At 41.3% G+C, this 19,094-nt stretch overlaps 1 protein-coding gene across 4 annotated transcripts; it reads right to left on the minus strand.

Annotated features, from left to right (window-relative positions):
* Positions 1 to 7,787: 7,787 nt before the first annotated feature.
* On the minus strand, positions 7,788 to 18,619 carry ccdc71 (coiled-coil domain containing 71). Of its 4 annotated transcripts, none has more exons than XM_088917603.1 (3): positions 18,382 to 18,609; positions 14,128 to 14,222; positions 7,788 to 12,736 (listed from the first exon to the last, which is right to left on the minus strand). In XM_088917603.1, exon 3 carries the CDS (start codon positions 12,675 to 12,677, stop codon positions 11,523 to 11,525), a length of 1,155 nt encoding a protein of 384 aa, XP_088773729.1. In that variant the 5' UTR covers positions 12,678 to 12,736; positions 14,128 to 14,222; positions 18,382 to 18,609; the 3' UTR covers positions 7,788 to 11,522. The 4 variants fall into 4 exon arrangements, with proteins under 4 accessions (XP_088773729.1, XP_088773728.1, XP_088773726.1 ...); XM_088917602.1 differs by having other exon boundaries at positions 18,371 to 18,609; XM_088917600.1 differs by lacking the exon at positions 14,128 to 14,222 and having other exon boundaries at positions 18,382 to 18,619.
* Between the last annotated feature and the right edge of the window lie 475 nt (positions 18,620 to 19,094).

Genomic DNA, 19,094 nt, shown 5'->3' on the forward strand with positions numbered 1-19,094 from the left:
CCTGCTCCCACTTTAACCGGCAATTGTCACGTCAGCTTCAGGTTACTTAAACCCTGCTTTGCCATTGGTCGGGTGCTCTGTCTTTGAGCTTCCTTCCGATATAAGAAAATGTTGTTTGCATTAACCAGCACATCAGAACGAGTTGAAATCTGCCCGATACGATTTGACTGCATGATCACAGTTTAAAGACAGAATCGTGCAGGCAGCCGGATCCCCGTTTGCCCCATTTCTACCATGACTCCTTAATAGCCAGTCAGACCTGCGGGAATGTGCAGCATCTCTGTACTGCAGCTCTGCGCGACAGCACAGCTTCCCAGTCCTGCTGAACCGTGCCTCCCCCCTCTCATTCAGCCCAGCTGCACAGCCCTTCCCCTGCTTCTTCTGTTTTCCAACGCGTCCCCAGCTCTCTCCTCTCTTCTTGCCTTCACCGGGACCAAGAAAGTGGATTCGTCAGCCTGCCATAAAGATGCATCAGTTTCCAGCTCAGGGCCACGTCTTTACAGTTCCAACGAGAGAGTAGTATGATCACATACTGCAGAGTACTAGGACTTGGTAGCGTGGTTGTGACTGCCTCTAACGTCAAAATGCCAAGCCTTAAAAACACTGTCAGAAAACCAGTAACGTTTGGAGATTTATTTTTATGAGGTATATTGTTCAACAGTTGGAGGAAGAACCGAGAGATCTGTTAGAGATCTCCCTGGTTTGAGGATTTTAAGAGAGTTTGTACTGCAGAGATGTAATATTTAATTGGTGGTTACATCGGTATGATGTTTAGGGCTGATAGCCCAAGAGCAAAGAAAAAGTGGCTTCACTCCCTATCCGTAGAGAAATGCTTGCGCACGTGGTGGTTGAGGGAGACAGCACCTCCTGCTGTCTCGGAAAGGATCCCGCTGCTCTAAGACTGTTGATAATCAGCCAAGAAAGACATTTCGAAGCCACTAGTGTAGACAGTTGCTGCATAGAAAGAATCTAATAAGACTCAGCAGGCTTTACTGGCTGTCTTGCAAGTCCAGTGGGCAGGAAGTGAATTGTTTGCAGCTAGAAGCAGTCTGAAGTCCGTTGACTGCCACTCGGTTAAATGTCCACAAATTACTCAAGGAGTTAGTTGGATCACTGAAGGAATCACAGTGTTATTGTTGTGTCATCCATTGCTTTTTTTCCTCATATGTTTTACAAAATAACCCCAGAAAATGGCACAAAGGCATTTTGGATTCATGGATTTGAAATGCACGGAAGTAATTGAATATGGTCAAAGACACCTTGGTTGAGATTCTGGCTGTGTTTCCAATAGGCAAAGAGCATAAAGCGTACTACGATAATGGTAAATCAGCTACATATCACTTCATCAGACACACCTGCCAGATAGCGCTCACTTGTTACTAACCTCATCAACGTGTCCCAGAATGCTCATACTTATGGTATAGCTTAAAAGGCTGCTGCTCTCACACCTGCGCTAAAAACACAGCTACCATCTTATTTCCAGTTTGACATTGCATGTAAGAAATCTGCAAGAGGCAGTGGCAGCTCAATTACAATCTCATCCTGCTTCCTTCCACATTTTTAATCAGGTTTTAGACATAATACTGAAACAGGCCTTGTTAAGGCAGTTAATGAATTGCTGATGGCCTCTAACCCTGGCGCACTCAATATTCTCCTCCTTCCTGCCTAAAATGCAACTTTTCATAATGTCAATCACAGCAGCATACTGGAGCAAATCAAGAATTATCTAGAGATACGTTGTATTGGCCTTGGTTGGTTTGGCGCCTATTCAACTGATAAGAGCCAATTCATAAATCTTAGGTGTTTTAAAACTGATGTTGTTCTATTTATGGTGTTCCACAAGGCTCAGGGTTAGGATCTTCACCTTTAGTCAAATAATTTGACAAAGAGGTCCATTGCTACCTCTTGGTCAAATTATTTAACATCATGGATTTAGGTTTATCAGCTGTGCTAATGACACTGACTTGTAGACCATTCAGATAATATCATTGCAATTTATGTACTTTACAGGTGCCTAATAATTAGATATAGAAACAACAACTTCTTTATTTTAACTGCGATATGACTCCAGTTATGCTCATAGACCCCCAACATGTCTTTTGCAGAACTGGTAAGTTGTATTTGGTGAAGGTGCTAAAATTGGGGATGGAAGCTAGAAACCTTGGAGGTGATAATAATAATAAGAAGAAGAATTGCTTACACTTATATAGCGCTTTTCTGGACACTCCACTCAAAGCACTTTACAGGTAAGGGGGACTCCCCTCCACCACCACCAATGTGCAGCATCCACCTGGATGATGCGACGGCAGCCATAGTGCGCCAGAACGCTCACCACACATCAGCTATCAGTGGGGAGGAGAGCAGAGTAATGAAGCCAATTCATAGATGGGGATTATTAGGAGGCCATGCTTGGTAAAGGGCAATTGGAAATTCGGCCAGGATGCCGGGGTTACACCCCTACTCTTTTCGAGAAATGCCCTGGGATTTTTAATGACCACAGAGAGTCAGGACCTCGGTTTTACGTCTCATCCGAAGAACAGCGCCTGTTTACAGTATAGTGTCCCCATCACTATACTGGGGCATTAGGACCCACATGGACCGCAGGGTGAGCGCCCCCTGCTGGCCCCACTAACACCTCTTCCAGCAGCAATCTTAGTTTTTCCCAGGAGGTCTCCCATCCAGGTACTGACCAGGCTCACACCTGCTTAGTGCTTCAGTGGGTTGCCAGTTGTGAGTTGCAGGGTGATGTGGCTGCTGGCCATAACCGTGGAGTTAACTGTGACACAGTGAAGGTGATTTTTAACAATGTCACGAGGGTATCTGTATAACATTGCTCAGTTAAGATGCTTGATCTGTGTCTGATGCTGGAATATTAATACGTGTTTTCACATCATCAATTAGATTATCGTAATGCCTAACTTACAGGGGTATCTACTAAGGTACTCAATAGGCTTCAGTATATCCAAAAGTTTGCAGCTTTTGTGCTAACTAAAACTACTCTATGGTACTTCTGCACTTAACTCCTGTCATCTGTAAAGTTGCAATGGGATATTGTGAAACTAAGAGTGTCAGGAATTTCCTGCTTGCTTATAAATTACTCGATGGTCTAGAGTAGGTCTAATGCATTTTTTGTCTTTGTGTATTACATGTACAGTAGAGTACAGCACTACTGTACTCTAGTTAGTTTTTAGTTTTTAGGAATAAAATGTTACAGTTTTTAAAACTGGCTAAATCAATGCAAATGATCCACATTCATCAGGACGTAATTATGGCTTGTAAAAACAGATTGCACACACAAAGTGTCCCTTTCTTTTCATGGGCTTTCAAACCTCATTTGCTGTGCCAACACCAATAGTATCTATGCCCAGAAATTATATTTTTAGGATGGAAACACCACCAGAATATTAATGTAATGCACTCAAATGAAACTACACATGTGCTGTCTTTGGCATGTTAAATACCTTAACCTGTTCTACACCAATGGCATCAAAGTCATGTAAAAGAAGCCAAATGTGAAAGAAAAAACATTCTAATGAGATTAAACATCATTTTAAGGTTTCTAAGAAGGAAAAAATGCTACAAACAAATATGACCATAGGCCCAATGACTGGAATTTCTGGAAATTGCTGAGTTCACATAACAATCCAAGTCTGTAACTGCCTTGGCATTACTACAGTAATTAGAATTTAAAAAACGTATGCCATTTCAATGTACAATCAGGATAAAACGAAAGAATTGTATTTCATCCACAAGCATTAAACCATTCAATTTCCCATGATTCTAACTTGCAATGTATGGGAGTTTCCCCATACCTAATACTGTACATGCAATACAATCCAGCATCTTGTGGCATGCTGTATTGCAATCTAAGTATGAAACAGTCCTAGGTAGTCCTAGAACAGTATTGCAATCACCAGGTATATTACAAACGTATGTGCAATCTGAGTTACAGAGGTCAACAAAGTGGAATTAGTGCATTGACAACATGGAAAATGTGAATTTAAAACTCAAAAAAGGGAAGCACTTTTTTACCAAAGGAACGAGCTACCCAGCCATGTTGTTGAAGCTAATACCGTGGATTCTTTCAAGGAATGTCTGTAGGAAATCCTCGGATCAATTATCAACAGGTTACCAAACGGGTGAGATGAGTTAATCGGATTTGCAATTGTTCTTATGTATACATTCCTTAATCCGTCCTTCTCAGTAATAGATATGTTACCTCTAATCAAGTACAGTATCTGCCCACCACCATATTTCAAACGCAACAAACACTGAAATAAACACAAGAATGGCTTAAAACAGACAGGATGCCATTCTGTCACTCTAGCTCTTGGATAGTAAGAAGACGATTCATCTGAGGATCTTGACCTCCATTACTTTAAAGAAAGCAAGGTTAGGCTTTGCCTTCAACAGCATGGATGCATAGCTAATTCTGCCTTTGCACCAGACCTAGTGTAAAGAAAGTGCCTTTTGTTCAGAGATTTAACATGCACTTCCTCAGTTCAAATTTGTGACCTCTGGTGCATGTTTCAATACAATAGTTTTGGTCTGGCAGTGACAATCTTTATTTGTAAAGTATAAATGTCATCCCTAGGTAACATTCTGGGATAAAAACTAAAGAAGAGTGTTTAGTAAAAAAAATAAGACTGACTACATGCTTTTCTAGAACATCTGTCAGCTTGAATAAGTGCTATAACTCCTTGTGGAACAAAGTCCACAATCTGCCTGAAGGTGAAGTTTCAAGTCTTGGAAACTGCCAAGCCATGTTGTTAAAGCCAGTTCCCTGGAAATCTTAAAATAATAGCTAAAAGTCTTTCTCAGATAAATAAGCTACAAGGAACAAAACAAACACAATTAGTTGAAAAATGTTTTCATTTTTTAATATTTTTTTATTTTTTCAGTCAGTTTTGGAGGCCTGTAGGATCTGTGAGGTCACATTTTTGTTTATAAACATCCAGTAAGATTTACTGTAATGGGGTTCCTGGCCCAATCATTCCTTACTAACCCTGTTTGTGAAACCGAACTCCACAGGGACTACAGACTTCATCTGTAGAAAGGCTGAAAATGTCATCCAGGCTTGTGCAGGCATTATGATCCAGTCCATTCTCACACAAAAATGATGTCATACCACTCTCTGAAAACTGACAGCTGGAGAACGCATTAGAAGTGTCTCTCAGGTCCTCAGCACAAAGTCAAGACTGAGCAGTATAAAAGACAGTGATATAACTGCCTTAGAAATCATGAGTGGGTGATTATATACCAGTATTTCCCATACATGGGATTTACTAAACCAATTACTGTTTTTGTCAAAGTACCGTTTCATTAAAGTAGCTTTGCCCAACATTTCACTTTATGCTCTTTTGACCTCTCTTTGCGATTAGTCTCCAGGCAACCAAGGCTTTCTTCTTGTTTCACACCATTTAATCATCTTCTCACTGTTTGATCTGTCAAGAGGGTTTGAGTTGCTACCTATATTTCACTGACAGGTTTTGAAGATGTTTATCTTCTTGTTTGTCAGTCTTCAAAGATTGTTGAGATCCTTTCATGACCTTTGAGATGTTTCTTTTTTCCTTTGACTGTTGGAGGACATTCTGACCTGCGCATCAAGAGTATACCAGCGTCTTTGCATCTGAATGTTCCGGGAAACCCACTGAGAGGTGAGAAGCCAGATAAACATTTTTCCCTCAGAATTATTACCTTGCTTTTGGCATATTTGATATATATGAGCAAAGCACATTGGGGAATAGCGGTTAGGGCTCTGGACTGAACTGGAAAATTGGGAGTTGAAATCCCAGGTGAGTGCTGCAGTTGTGTCCTTGAGCAAGGTGCTTCACAGAGGTTGTTCAAATAAATGGCTTGCCGTACAAAATGTAAGTTGCTTTAGAAAGAAGTATGATCTAAAAAAAGTGAAAATACAACCAACAATCATAATACAACTCAGGGACTCCAAGAATCTTTAGATTCATCGTTCAGAATTCAACATTTCTCCTAAATCTACACTTAAAGATAATTAAGAACTATAGAAGGATTTAACATTTTTTTGGAACACTTCTGAATACTGAACTTCAGCTCACAGTACCACATTCTTTAACCTAAGACAATGAAGCATTTCTTACCTTTGATGCAGGCAGGATGGCTCAGCAATTGTCTAAGCTAATTTGTAGCTTGGACTAAACCGATTTCTGATAAATCTTTAAGTCATTAGTCATTAAGCCACAGCAAAGGTAGATCACAATTCAGTGTAAAAGACAAAAATAGATTAGAAACAGCACTGTGAGGTGGCTCCTTCATTAACAGACCAGAGAACAGCACATCAGGTCATGCCTTTACTGAACAAGGTCCCACTAGGAAATGCCCATCCTCAGATATGAGACACAAGATAAAGAAATTAATGAAGACATGAATTGCTGTAAACTTGCACTCAGGTTGATAAAACATCTGAAAAGTCCATGCTTTGTTTCATCCATTTTGGCATTTGTCAGGAAAAAGGCAAATGGCGGAACAATGGCTCACCGCCCCACGCGCCTTCTTTTGTTCATGCGCCCCGTGCAAGCAATTATTCTCGAGCCAAAGATTGACACACTCCTCCACTGCAGCTCGAGCCCGCAGTATTATCGAACCTGGACGCAACAACATTCTCCAGCACATGCACCACTCAAGAAGGACCCAACATTGATATAGGATGACAATTCGAAAACAAAGATGGGTCTCAATTACAGATTCTGGAAGGCCAGGGTAACCCCTCACCATGGTTTTGTTCCACAGCAGCATCTTTGCATTCTGAATAGGGGTACACTGTAGCTCTGAAATGTAACAAGTGCAGAGACTTGTGTCGTATTGCAATCAACCCCCGCTCCCCAGCCTCCATTAAAGTTTACTGGCAATTGTGCCTTTATGCGTCCAGAGGAAAGATTAAAAACTATATCATTGGTACCACGGCATCATAGGAGCAGTCCACCGACGGGAAATGCTACTAACAAATGTGGCCTGCTGTGTTTCTATTTTTCCCCAGGATAAATCGTAAAACCAGAGCTACAGAAACCTTTAAGAACACCATATTTTTCCATGAATTTTTCTAGAACATCAATTTTGTGACCGATATTTAACAGCTAGTCCGAGAGATCGGGACTGCAGTTCCCCTTTAACATTATCCACGCAAACTGCTATTCAACACCCAACTTATTTCCGTCGTGCTCACCCCAGCTAGAGTGCTGTGGATTAAGCTAGTGTTACCGTGGCAGCCGGCCATGCCTCTACTCACCTGTCAGTCAGTACCAGTTGCCAAGGATACACAGACAGGAAGCCTGTTCCACCTGTAGCCAGTTACAGCAGCTAATCCCGATTCCTGGCTCTTGCTTCGCCCTGACTACGTCTCCTAGATGCTCTCCGCTTGCGGCCTAGTCGATAAACTTTACTCGTTTACCTAAACCCCATCATTGATGTTCCTTTTGTGCGCCTTTGCACTGTAATGATCCGGGGTTTTTTTTACTTCGCCTTTCTTTACCATGTCCTTCCATTTGTGCATTTGGCTGCCCGTTTACCTTGCTGGCTGCATACACCTCGCTGCTTGCACCTGGCTTCACCTTTTGAACCTTGGACTGCTGCTTTATTTCCTCAGAAGCAGTAGACTTCCTTGTCGATTTCCGAGAACAAGCATACGCTGAAACAGGAATGGAAACTGGGGATTTCCCCCAAAGTCCCTTAAGCTTACATCACATACTCAATACCTTGGTACATCAAAGAAGTGACAAAACATGTTATGCAGTAACCATTCAAAACAAACTGGATAGTTTTTTAAACAAATTTTTATTTTCACAATTTCTGAACAGTAATACCAAATATTCAACACTGACAGTACATCCTTTTCAACAAAATCTAACATTATTCACAGAGAATCACTGGAGTTAAGAACAAGAAAAATAGTCTTCGTCAAACGATTAAGAGGAATTTTCCTATATAGCAAAGCCATCCTTTCAATCGTGAGAGATTATATTTTATATGAAATTAGTCTTCTTAACCACTAACTGTTAATGTTTTATTTAAAAAAATAGTCCGTTTGAACCAAGGAAAAATGTGTTCCGATAAAATGCAGAATCTAAAAAAAAAAGTGCAAAACAGCAGAGTTTCTTTTGAAAGATCTATTCGTGGTTCTTGCAATTTAGCTTTAGATGAATAAATACAAACTAAAAGACATTTCCGATATTGCACGCAGTTCAATAATTGAACGCAGGAACATTAGAAGAGCGTTAAAGATAACTTTGCACCAAGTGCTGTGGAAGTGACAAATTTCCATTTAATCAACTGACATTCCCGCAACACAGGTTTGCAGTTTTCATCTGATTAAAGCCGTTACAAAATCAGAACAGCTTGGCAACCCTGTGTGGATTTTCAAACCCAAAATGATGTCAAGCAATTTATGCTGGGGGAAAAAAAAAAAGATGTTAATCTAGTACAGTCCAAATTATAACAATGACAATGCATCATGGCAAAATAACCTATATACTTCCTGTATAACCTGTATACTTCCAGGTGAGCAAAAAAAAAGGAATGGACACTGCAACACAACTGCTCCTGTAAAACAATAACCACAGGCAGCTGGATTTATCCTTAAACTTAGAGCATGCTCGTGCAGCCTTGGAAAGCAGAGATGAGACTGATTGCAGCACAACTCAGATATGCATCACCAATCTGACCAATGAAAGATATCCCTGTTGCCACCGAATCCTCCGACTTATTGGGAAACCACTGCAGTCAGGCCTGAACTGGACACGAATCGGTGTTGTACAGCCTCGAAATTAAGAGTGCGAGAATCACCGGGGCAACTCTGAGGATGTTTTTGTGCCTACAGTCTTGGTACAGGTTCAGCTTTGTTGAATATCAGTTGTATATACATGTTAAAGAGGAGAAACAGAATGTGTTCACAAAAACAGCTCAGCCTTTATAAACAAAACCATAGGTAGTGTACCAGAAATGAAAAGACCATAAAACCATCTTTAAAACGCAATGCAGATTTCAACTGCAGTTCTGTTTCTACTACTCGAAGTTAACTGTGGCTTTGCTGAGGGTTATTTGGAAAGTAGAGGGAAGAAAAGTTTTGCATCGGTTTCTAAGCTACTTTGGACACTCTGGCTATATTTCACAGCACGTCTCTCTCAAAGCTTTTCCACAAAAGGCTAATTGCTGCAATATCCGTTTGTGGAAAGCCAAATAAATGTAACCTCTTCTATCGGGGCAAAAGGTCCCTTCAGCAAGAAGACACAACTCACTTGTTTCACTTTGGCAATAAAAGGCAAGCATCCATTTCTGGTGCACGATAACGTCAGACAATTTGTCATTCTAGACGAGAAGCAGAGCAATTCCACTTTGCCTTAAACAAACAGAAGGGCAATCTTTGTGTTCTGTATCAAAAGGCGCTTACATTCAGCAGACTAAGAAAACTGGGAAAAGTTTGAAATAAAGACATTAAACTTAAGACCCTCAGACTTTGAAGAAGGGATCACTTAAAATAGGAAGAAAAAAAACTCCAGAATAAGCCATAACTTTCAAAATCAAGTGATCCTTATAATACTCCTTACATTGTCAAAGAAAAATCAAGGAAAAAAAACAACTTTGAAATGTGAATACAGCTAAACATATTGCCATACATCTCTACCAAATATGGTACTTGAAATATGGCACCTTAAAAGGTACGTTAAAATCAAAATAATAAAGTTAGAAAGTTCACCCCATTAAAAAAATACCAGATTTTATGCCTCCTAGTAATAGAAAAAAAAACATTTCCTATGGATACTGCATAGTAAAAAGATGGCATGGCTTATCTATTAAGCATTTTTTGTTCCTTTACAATGGAAGTTAAAAAATAATCAAATAAAAAATGTATACCAAAATATCACAGTGCAATATTTTACAAAAAACAAAATAACTGTACATTTCAGTTTAAAATTGCACCATATTTGAAGGGTTGTGAAAAACCATGTGGGTTTTTACAGAGGACCTCACTGCATCCAAGTTTATTCATCCCTTTGCTGATCCCTAGAACATCCGTGGTCCAAAAGCACTGGGCATTTGTCAAACAGAGCTTTCATCGTTTATTAGATGATTGTGTGCCATCGAATGGGAGTATGCATCTTTAGCAATGATATCCACATTGTAGCCTATCCAGAAGAGGTGTTCTGCCCCCAAAAAATTATAATTACAGTATCCCTTTCAATTTTTTTGTTCCCATTTAAAAAATAGTAACACTGGAAATCAAGTGAAAGCTTCTTTCATTTTTGTGTCGACAAAAAAAAAAAAGTCTTTGGTTCAAACATCTCAATTTCATGTTTTTGGAGTTTGCATGTTCCTGGGTTTGTGGGTTTTTATGGGACACTCCGATTTCCTCCCATTGCCCAGAGGCAAGAAGGTTAGGCTCAATGGGATACTCTCGTCATCGCTTATCATGAAATTTCACATTTGGGGATGCAAGGTCCACAGTAAGCAATTGAGCTCAGTGGAGTGTGCGACCCCTCTCACATAAAGCCCTCCTCAAAGGCATACCATCGTATGGCTGGGGAGCTCACCCAGAAACAAGTGGAAGAACCCGCTAGTGTTACTAAAATATTACATCTATTCACTCATTTGCTGGCTGCCCACTCCGCCATCGAGTTCCCTCAATCATTAATATTATTGGGCATGTGGAATATATTTCAGCAGGGTTTAGCAACCCTGGCTCTCGGAAGCCAGGTTCCTGCAGGTTTTAAAAGGCACCATTTTGATCAAGACCCCCAAAACGCAGCTAACTTCTTCTCTTCACTGGTTCAATTAAGTCACTAAGGTCCGAGATGGAATGAAATCCAGACAAACTAGGCCCTCCGAGACCAGGGCAGCCTGCCCCAGTTACTGAACCTTTAGATTATGCACAGCACTCAAGAGGTGCCAAAGGTGTAAATAGTCCCAAATCGTCATTTTCACAATTCAGAAAAAAGTGAAAGACATACGGAACTGTTGGTTTACATACTTCATGTGTGATGCTCTACATTCACACTATATTACAATGGAAAATACCAACTGAACTTCCAGCCAGCGTCATCAACATCATCCTTCACCATAGGCTTTTTACTGGCACTCCAAGAGATCACCAGCTGCAAGCGGCACATACCCTGCCCTTTTAATTTAGGTTTGTTTTCCCCTTTTCCTTGCTGGGTGATCTACCTCACCATACAATGGCAGACTGTTCATGACCAATGAATTATACAAAGACAAGCTCAAGAAATACACAACTTTCATGTTCAAGTTTTACAGGAGGAGTAACAAACAAACTTGCTTTTTTTTTTTGGACAAGATGCATATGCCCAGGAATTTCCCCAATTTTTTTTTTTGATATTTCAATTGCTGACACTAAAGGATAAAGAGCTTTAATTTTCGAGGAATTAAAAAAACAAATGCCACACAGATCCATAAAACAAGGGCTCACTGATACCTTAAGAATAACAAAGCAGTTCTAGGTATCATGCAGAGAGGTTCTATGAAAACGCCACTGTGTTTTAAAAAGGTTGAGCTATAAGCGGTCGTATTTCGATCACAGGAGAAAGATTAACTTGTAAGATCTTTTGGGCTTTTCGTCTCACTTCTTCGTCTGTAATCGAGTCATCAACTTTGATCACCTTGAACCTGAGATTGTTCTCGTTTAGCCCAGACTCATCCTGACCATTCCCCACCCACGACCCATTCCTAGGTCTTGTCTTCGCAGTCGGGTCTTCTGGTTCCTCTAGTCTTTTTCTTTTCCTCACCTCCACATCTGGTTGACAGTTCAGCACCCTGACAGAATCTTTATCACTCCATCCTCGTTTGTCACTTGGTGCGTTTGTTTTGCCAATCCTGACGGGAACCATTTTGTAGCTATTACTTTCTTTCAACACCCTGTCATTTTGACATGTGACTGTTGTAGAATCACCCACTAGGGCCACCGCCATTTTCACTGGGCAGGAACTTACTCGCATTTTGTCAGTCTGTGGTCCCTTTGATGTTTTACCAGAGTTTTCCAAAGGTTGCGCCGATGTCCCTGTTGGCTTTGGCGCCCAGTTAGAATTGGGCACAGAAATCCCCAGCGACCCCAATTCCGAATGGATCTGTAGCCTTGCTGTAGGGCTCCCTGAGGGTGCCGTTAGTTTGGTCAATTTCAGGCACGGCTGCATCTTTGTAGAATTAACCACGTGAACGGTGGAAGCCGATGGTTTGGAAAGCACTGCAACTGTTCGCTTCAGAGACTCTTGTGAAAGGTTAGTCAACAGGATCTTGGGTTGATTCTTTAATACTAACTTAGCTGCAGCACTCAACAAAGCATAATTGATTTCTTTTTTCTTGGCAACAGTTTTTCTGGCTCTTTTCTTTACAGGTTTTAATACTTTTGTAACCTTACCAGTAGTATCTAAAGGCTTTGACATCTTTTCCACTGAGGGTGTTTCTGCTGTGCACGACTCGTAACCATAAACGTCTTTGCTCTTCAGAACAGTGGCCTTATGACCCTCGTCTTTGAGTCCCTGAAGGAAAGATACAAGCTGCGTCTCAGTATCCAGAAGGTCCTTGGACATAGGACTGAATACTCTTAAGGCTTCCAAGAGAGCTGTCTGTCCAGCCGATGTAATTCTGGACCAAGAATGAACCGCCTTCTTCTCCACAATATCGTCTTTACTATTCATGGCATAAGCCAATGGCCGAGCTACATAAAATCCTCAAAAGTCAATTGTTGAGATCAGCCCTGAAAAAAAAAAAAAGATTAAAAATATTAAGACTCACTCACATGATGGTTTTATTATTTCAAGAATGTTTCTGAGTATCAAAATTTGTTGGTTTCAAAATTTCAAAGTGGGATGTCCTAACCAATGGGTAAAGTAATCACAGAAGTATAGCGACAGCTCGAAGTGACAGATGAAGAACCAAGTACATTGACTCATGAATTAAAAGCTTTAAGAATCCATAAATAACAGTGGATTAGGAAAAGAAAACTAGTAAACAGAAAAACAGGAGTACCACAGGGATCCATACAAGGCTCCCCAGTCTCTTTTTCTAATCTTTAACAATGCTTGATGGAAGCTTTTGTACCAATGGAAGCCTTAAAGATTGATATTTGTAAACCAGAAACTGGTTTTAAGTTTAGGTTTAACATGGGCTGTTAGACAACATACATTTGCCAGACTTCTGTTATCAGTTTTTTTAATCAGATTCAGTCTGGAAAAGACAGGTTTTGAATTTCCCCATAAATCAGGAATAAACATCACAAATTGTAATTCCTTAAATCCCCCAAGATTCAGTTCTTTGACATTTTAGATAAAAAAAATTCTTTAATCTGTTGACAGTGCATAGTAGGCGTGCGGCAAACAAAAAAAGTTCAGATTATTGAACTAGTGAGCTGCTGACGAGCAGAACAGGGTAAATAACGGCTTCTTGTTTGCAACACTGTAAAAGGTTTAATGATGCATTAATGAATGGTTAAGTTTCAAACCAACCTTGTTCTGTGTTAAAGCATATGGAACACTAAAGCCAGACAAAGATCAAGAACCACAAATAAAATGATAGTCACTAAAAAGCAAGTCCAGTACCAAACATTATCAAATAAATTGTTTAATTGAACTAATTAAATTTAAAAATTAAGATGAAAAATAAGGGGATACGGTGTGGATGTTTTTTGCAGGTTTCATTTTTAAAATCAGCCTAGCTGCAAAGAATGGGCTTATCCAAAATTTGCCTAAGCAGAAAACAAAGCTTGCCCCCTTGGTATTGGCAGTTATAAGTCCATGATGGCTCCAATCTTTTACACAAAGCCCATCTGGATGGCAGGTGAAAATTCTGAGTGCTTGAAATCAAATGTGTATCAACTTTGCACAACATCCATCTGTGATTTTCTGCAGCACTGGGAGACAGCCAACCACAACTTCCAATTTCTTAACGTGAGGCTAAAATAAAACTGCATATCCATGACTAACTTCATCTTTCATTTATCAGTCTTTCCACACATGCTCTTTTGCTCTAAATTCCCAATCAGTCACGTAAATTAAAACTTATTGACTGAAAAGCAAAGAATCCCTCCACAAATAGCCATCAGAAAGTTCCAGAACACTGCATTTGTCCCCACAGACCATCAATACATACAATTCTTCAGCATCAGGGTGACAACTCCAGTGGTGCAGACAGCATTTACAGTCTCATCTACAAATTCGGATGGATCCGGTTTTAATGTAACAGTGCTGTGATGGAAAAGAACAGAGTAACAATTGGAGAAGGATGCATTTTGGAGGCAATTCCGTAATGCTCTTGGACAGCAGAATATGCATTCAAAGGAGACAGGTAGTATGGCAGGAACAAAACACAGGGGCAATGCTCCTAACCCAGTCATAGTTCGTTCAACTTCATGGCTTGGGTCGTGCTCCAGTACAAAAGTTCTGCATCGGCAACAGAATTTCACTCCTCCTATGGCCAGCTCATCAGCCTGATTTGTTTCCAATCCAACAAGTGGACAAGGGGGATTTTGTCAGACTTTGCAGTCAATGCTAGCTATGGGCCTGTTACTTCCATTTACAAAACACACACCCTTGAGAAAGACATGAATGATTAACATATATACTGTTTAGATGGGCTTCATCACTCTTTTATTCAGTTGTTCTGTATCAAGGCATTTTATGCACTTTTTTCAGTGCCTTAGAAAATTCCCTAGTCACAGAACCTCTTTGAATGTAAGCCAAAACCACAGTTCCCTACAACCAACTCTCTACAAGGTCTGCGTTATGCTAAAACTGAACTTAACCGTGAAGCTTTGAGGTTGGGTTTCAATACTAGCTGACTGACCCCGACTGCCCAAGCAGGGTTTCTAGCCAAAACGCACAACTGACAATTCTAACGGGGATTTTTTTTTGTATGCATTTAAAGCAATTTAAGTCAAGAACCTTCTAGAACCCCACCCATAATAAAGTACAGAACACAGGCACACAACTACCTCTTACCAGAGGCCACTAAGGTCACATCCCCTCTTTGTCAGAATTCTAGAATCAGTCAACTTGCTGATGGCAGGAAAAGGGACTTAAGATATCAAAAGCATGTCTGCATCACACTGCTTTATTGATGATCAGAGGTTTTGGAATTTGGAATGATGTCCGAAGGTTGCACAAGATTCCAAGGCCACTGGTGTTCTCAAGGATCAGTGGCAAGGAATGTAGAACGCAACACATAATTGCATGCATATTGCATTTTTAATGCCCATTTGTATATTTGGGTCACCATCACTAAGCCAGAGCTTTTAATGACAGTCACAAATGTGCTGTGCTCTTGCACTAAATGTGGTAGCCCATTGCTTTCAGACGAGGGCCCGCCTGTCACAGCAAGACGCAGGACAACAGGTGACACCAGACTACTTTCTGTGGGACAAGGTTTTTCTTTTCCTCAGCAGCTAGTGGGAGCTTATCAGTACCATAACCGTGAAGTAAGATGTGAAGACGGGGTTAATTTTAAGTCCTTTCTGCATGAAGATTAGACTTCTAAGTAACAGGAGTTTATGGCAGGAAAGGGAGAACTGATAAGGATTCCAGATGTGAACTAGGAGAGCTAGGAAACCCCCTGGGGACTTAATCCCTGACCATTTGGCCACAAAACTGTAAACTGGCCAAACACGTGACCTCCCCCCTTTACCATAATAACAGTGACGTCAAAAGCGGAAATGAAAGGATATATAAACCTAGTTCGTACCAGCACTTTGAACAATATTTCGGTTTTTATTGTTTCTTGCGGGAAACAAGACTTTGGCTTTATTGTTCCTTGCTTGCAATAAACTCATCTGTTTTAACTTCATCTCAGGATCCAGAACCTTATTCTTTCTGTTACAACAACCGCCTCACTTCACTCATTTAAGAACAATGGATTCAACATTGCCTCAGATCAAAATGTGAGAAGTATGGTATCACTTCTGTGTAAAAGATATCTCAAGTGAATAAATCACTGAGCTCCTTTAAACACACTTTAAGCTATTTTAACTGACTTAAAATGTATACTTTAAGAAGGAATATCCTACATCTTTAAAGCGGTATAAGGCTCTGTTGTTAAAGTCACATTTTGCTCCCCAGTCATTGTTTCACTCTAGTGCTAGCTTTGAAGCTCATAAGACTATGATCTACACTAGAATTGTTCTTGTTTTTTTTACGAGCATCTACCATCTGCCTGCCTTTTCGGATACATGCTCCTTGTGGTCAGTGGTGCTATCTACACCAGAAGCTTGTGCAGAGCAGTGGACTGCTGCTTCTTGTTGCATTTTCAAGCGTCAAGGCTATTTTCTACACTCCTATGCAAGTCAGTCCATCCGTTTCCTGGTGAGGGTCACACCGGCAACAGGCTGAGCAGATCAGACCTCCCTTTCCCCAGCAACAGTCTCCAGCAACTCCAAGGGGATTGCCAGGAGTTCCCAGGCCAGCTGATATAATTCCTCCAGCGTGTCCTGGGATCTCTTCCCAGAGGGGTGTCCCAGTGGGAGATACCGGGGGTGAAGGCGGGGGCGTGCTTATCAGATGCCCGAGCTACGGGGGAGCAGCAACTTGACTCCAAAATCCTCCCAGACTGCCGAGCTCCTAACCCCGTCACGGAGAGTAATCCCAGCAGCCCTACAGAGAAATACCTCTTTCCTGCCACTTTTACCCACAGTCTCCTTCTTCCAGTCTCTACCCAAAGCTGCTGGCCATAGTTGAGGATAGGGATGTAGAGAGACTGGAAAACCTAGCTTCTTCTGAAAACACAGATGTGGGTCATGTATAAAACAAGCATCCTTTTGTTTTACGGTGCTGGACTTCATTTCATTAGTGTTGAGGAATACATCACTATGAATGGGGGCCCTAGGTTTTTCTTGACTACCTGAAATTCAGGACTTCTCACTTCATTTGCTGCTGTAGGCTCTCCCATCTCAGAACCAGCAAAATCGAAATATGGTTCAAAATGCGGCGGAGCAGGAGACCGGGGTTGTGCAGATTTACCTAGACGCGTAAAGGGGCGGGGCGAGCAGAACAGGCACGTAGAGGAAGCAGCGCAGATTGGTGCAAAACCAATGCACCGCCACTTCACACCAGTAGAGGTCGCTCATGTCTCCTTATTTAAGGACGATACTATCTGTGCTCTCTCGCAAGCGTCACGGCGTGGTAGTCCACAGTACCCTTGGCGTCTTCTCTTACAGGTAGAACTCGAGTTAAAATTAAATGAACGTAGATCGCCAATCGGACATGCCGTCATAAAATAAAACAGCGAATGTTACCAAGTTAATGGCGTTCAAGGTATACGTCCTGGATTAACATCTACACAATTTGGGAATCCTTTAAATGTCGAATTCATCAGAGCCACGATTTTCAAGATACAGTATTCAAACAACTAAGTCATTCCTCACAATTAGAAAACACATGAAAACCGCCGTTACTCTTTGATGTACAAAAAGCCGAGCACAAAGCCATTGGAAGCCACATTTACATGTTCGTTTAAACAAAAAATGTGGACCAGCCACTTCGAACCGGATACTACTTGTCAAAACCTCTCTGCTGTTTTTCGCGAACCCCAAATAACACGATTCATGTAAATCGTAAAACAAGCAGGCACTTCACATAGGCTTCTCGGGGAGTTTTCACCTCCAAATTAGAAAGGTGCACTGCACAGACCTCTCAAACACACATGACCAAGTTCGGTTTTTTGCGTTTACGACGCGTATCCTCAGTTGCAGTGCTCGTGGGAGGAAGGCACTACTTAGTTTAACGCCTATTATTTAAAAACACGATGCAAAGAACTCAAAAACACTGTGCTCAACTTCTGTTTTTTTTTTTGACAAAACGCTCCGCGACTTTCTATAAATGCCTAAATGGTGAGCTACACGAATCACGGCGACATGAGACACTTCAGCAGTAAAGTTATGTTGTTTTGCTGGTCCAGATGCATTTCGTAGGGCACTTATAGCTCAGCACGGACGTCTCCAAAAGTTACCTTCAGCTCACAGCTCAAATGAAACTAGAAGACAGGCACAAGCTCAGCATGAATTGAACTTCACGTCATTAGCCAATATGCACTACCAGCCAGGCAACAACTCCTAAGAATGCATCCTCATCATAGAAAAAGGGGAAAACTTCATTTTTACACCCTTTGTTCAAGAGATGTCATTCGTCACGGCTAGTAATACCTCTTTAAATTCTCTGACAAAACCAATTCTCCCGTCTACTCTCAGTTATTGTTACACTGACCAGCTGGCCCCGATTTCTTCGTGATGAAATAAAAATACCAACAAAGATCCGGAAAAAAAAAGAAACGCATACATCACAAGCCACAATACATTACGCCTAGTGCAAAGAAAATTATTATTTAAAAAAATCTATTTCTTTCTCACCCGGGTATTACCTTCAATGGTGGAGGGATAGGTCTTCAAGCTCCGTAGTACAGAACTAGTGTTGAAACGCAGAAGCGAAAGTCAAGTTCTTCCTTGTTGAGAAACTGTCTGCGTCTCACAAAACAAAGAAACAAGAGAATGCGACTCGGCACCTCTCTCGGTCTCACTTTTTATTAGCACCTATCGGCGTCTCAAGTGCTAGCTCGTATCTCCCTGAAGAGAGCCAGACCGAGTTAAGATGGCTGCCACCTCACAGTAGGGGGAGTTGCAGATAAAGATAACAGGCAGAAAAGAGGGGCGGGAATTATTCGAAGTAGGTGGGTACAAACAGTAGGACCACCCAGGAAACGGGTTCAGTGTCTAAAAAAGGAAGCAAGAGCCGTCCCATGGGAGGTGGCTTCGCATGTGAAAGAGGCGGGGAGTGCTAATTCAGCTACATTTTAGGCATCACAGAGGGGCGGGGCGGAGGCGTGGTTACACCATAAGTGGGTTGAACGTGGGAGGGATCTGCGGGATGGGCGTGGTTAAAGCATCTTATTGGATGTAAAACACAAGAAGGGAGGGTACAGATGAATACCTGGGCGGGGATAAACGCTGATTGACGGAGGGGGGATGGGAATGGGGGAGGAGCCTGACAGGGTGGGGTTTTACATCACAATAGAATGAGGAGGGGCATATTAATTACTGTAAGTGAAGCGGGGGCAGTATCCGGAATTTTCAGAAA

The sequence above is a fragment of the Atractosteus spatula genome, chromosome 5 (genome assembly GCF_055471065.1).
Source record: "Atractosteus spatula isolate fAtrSpa1 chromosome 5, fAtrSpa1.hap1, whole genome shotgun sequence".
Lineage (NCBI taxonomy): Eukaryota > Metazoa > Chordata > Actinopteri > Semionotiformes > Lepisosteidae > Atractosteus > Atractosteus spatula.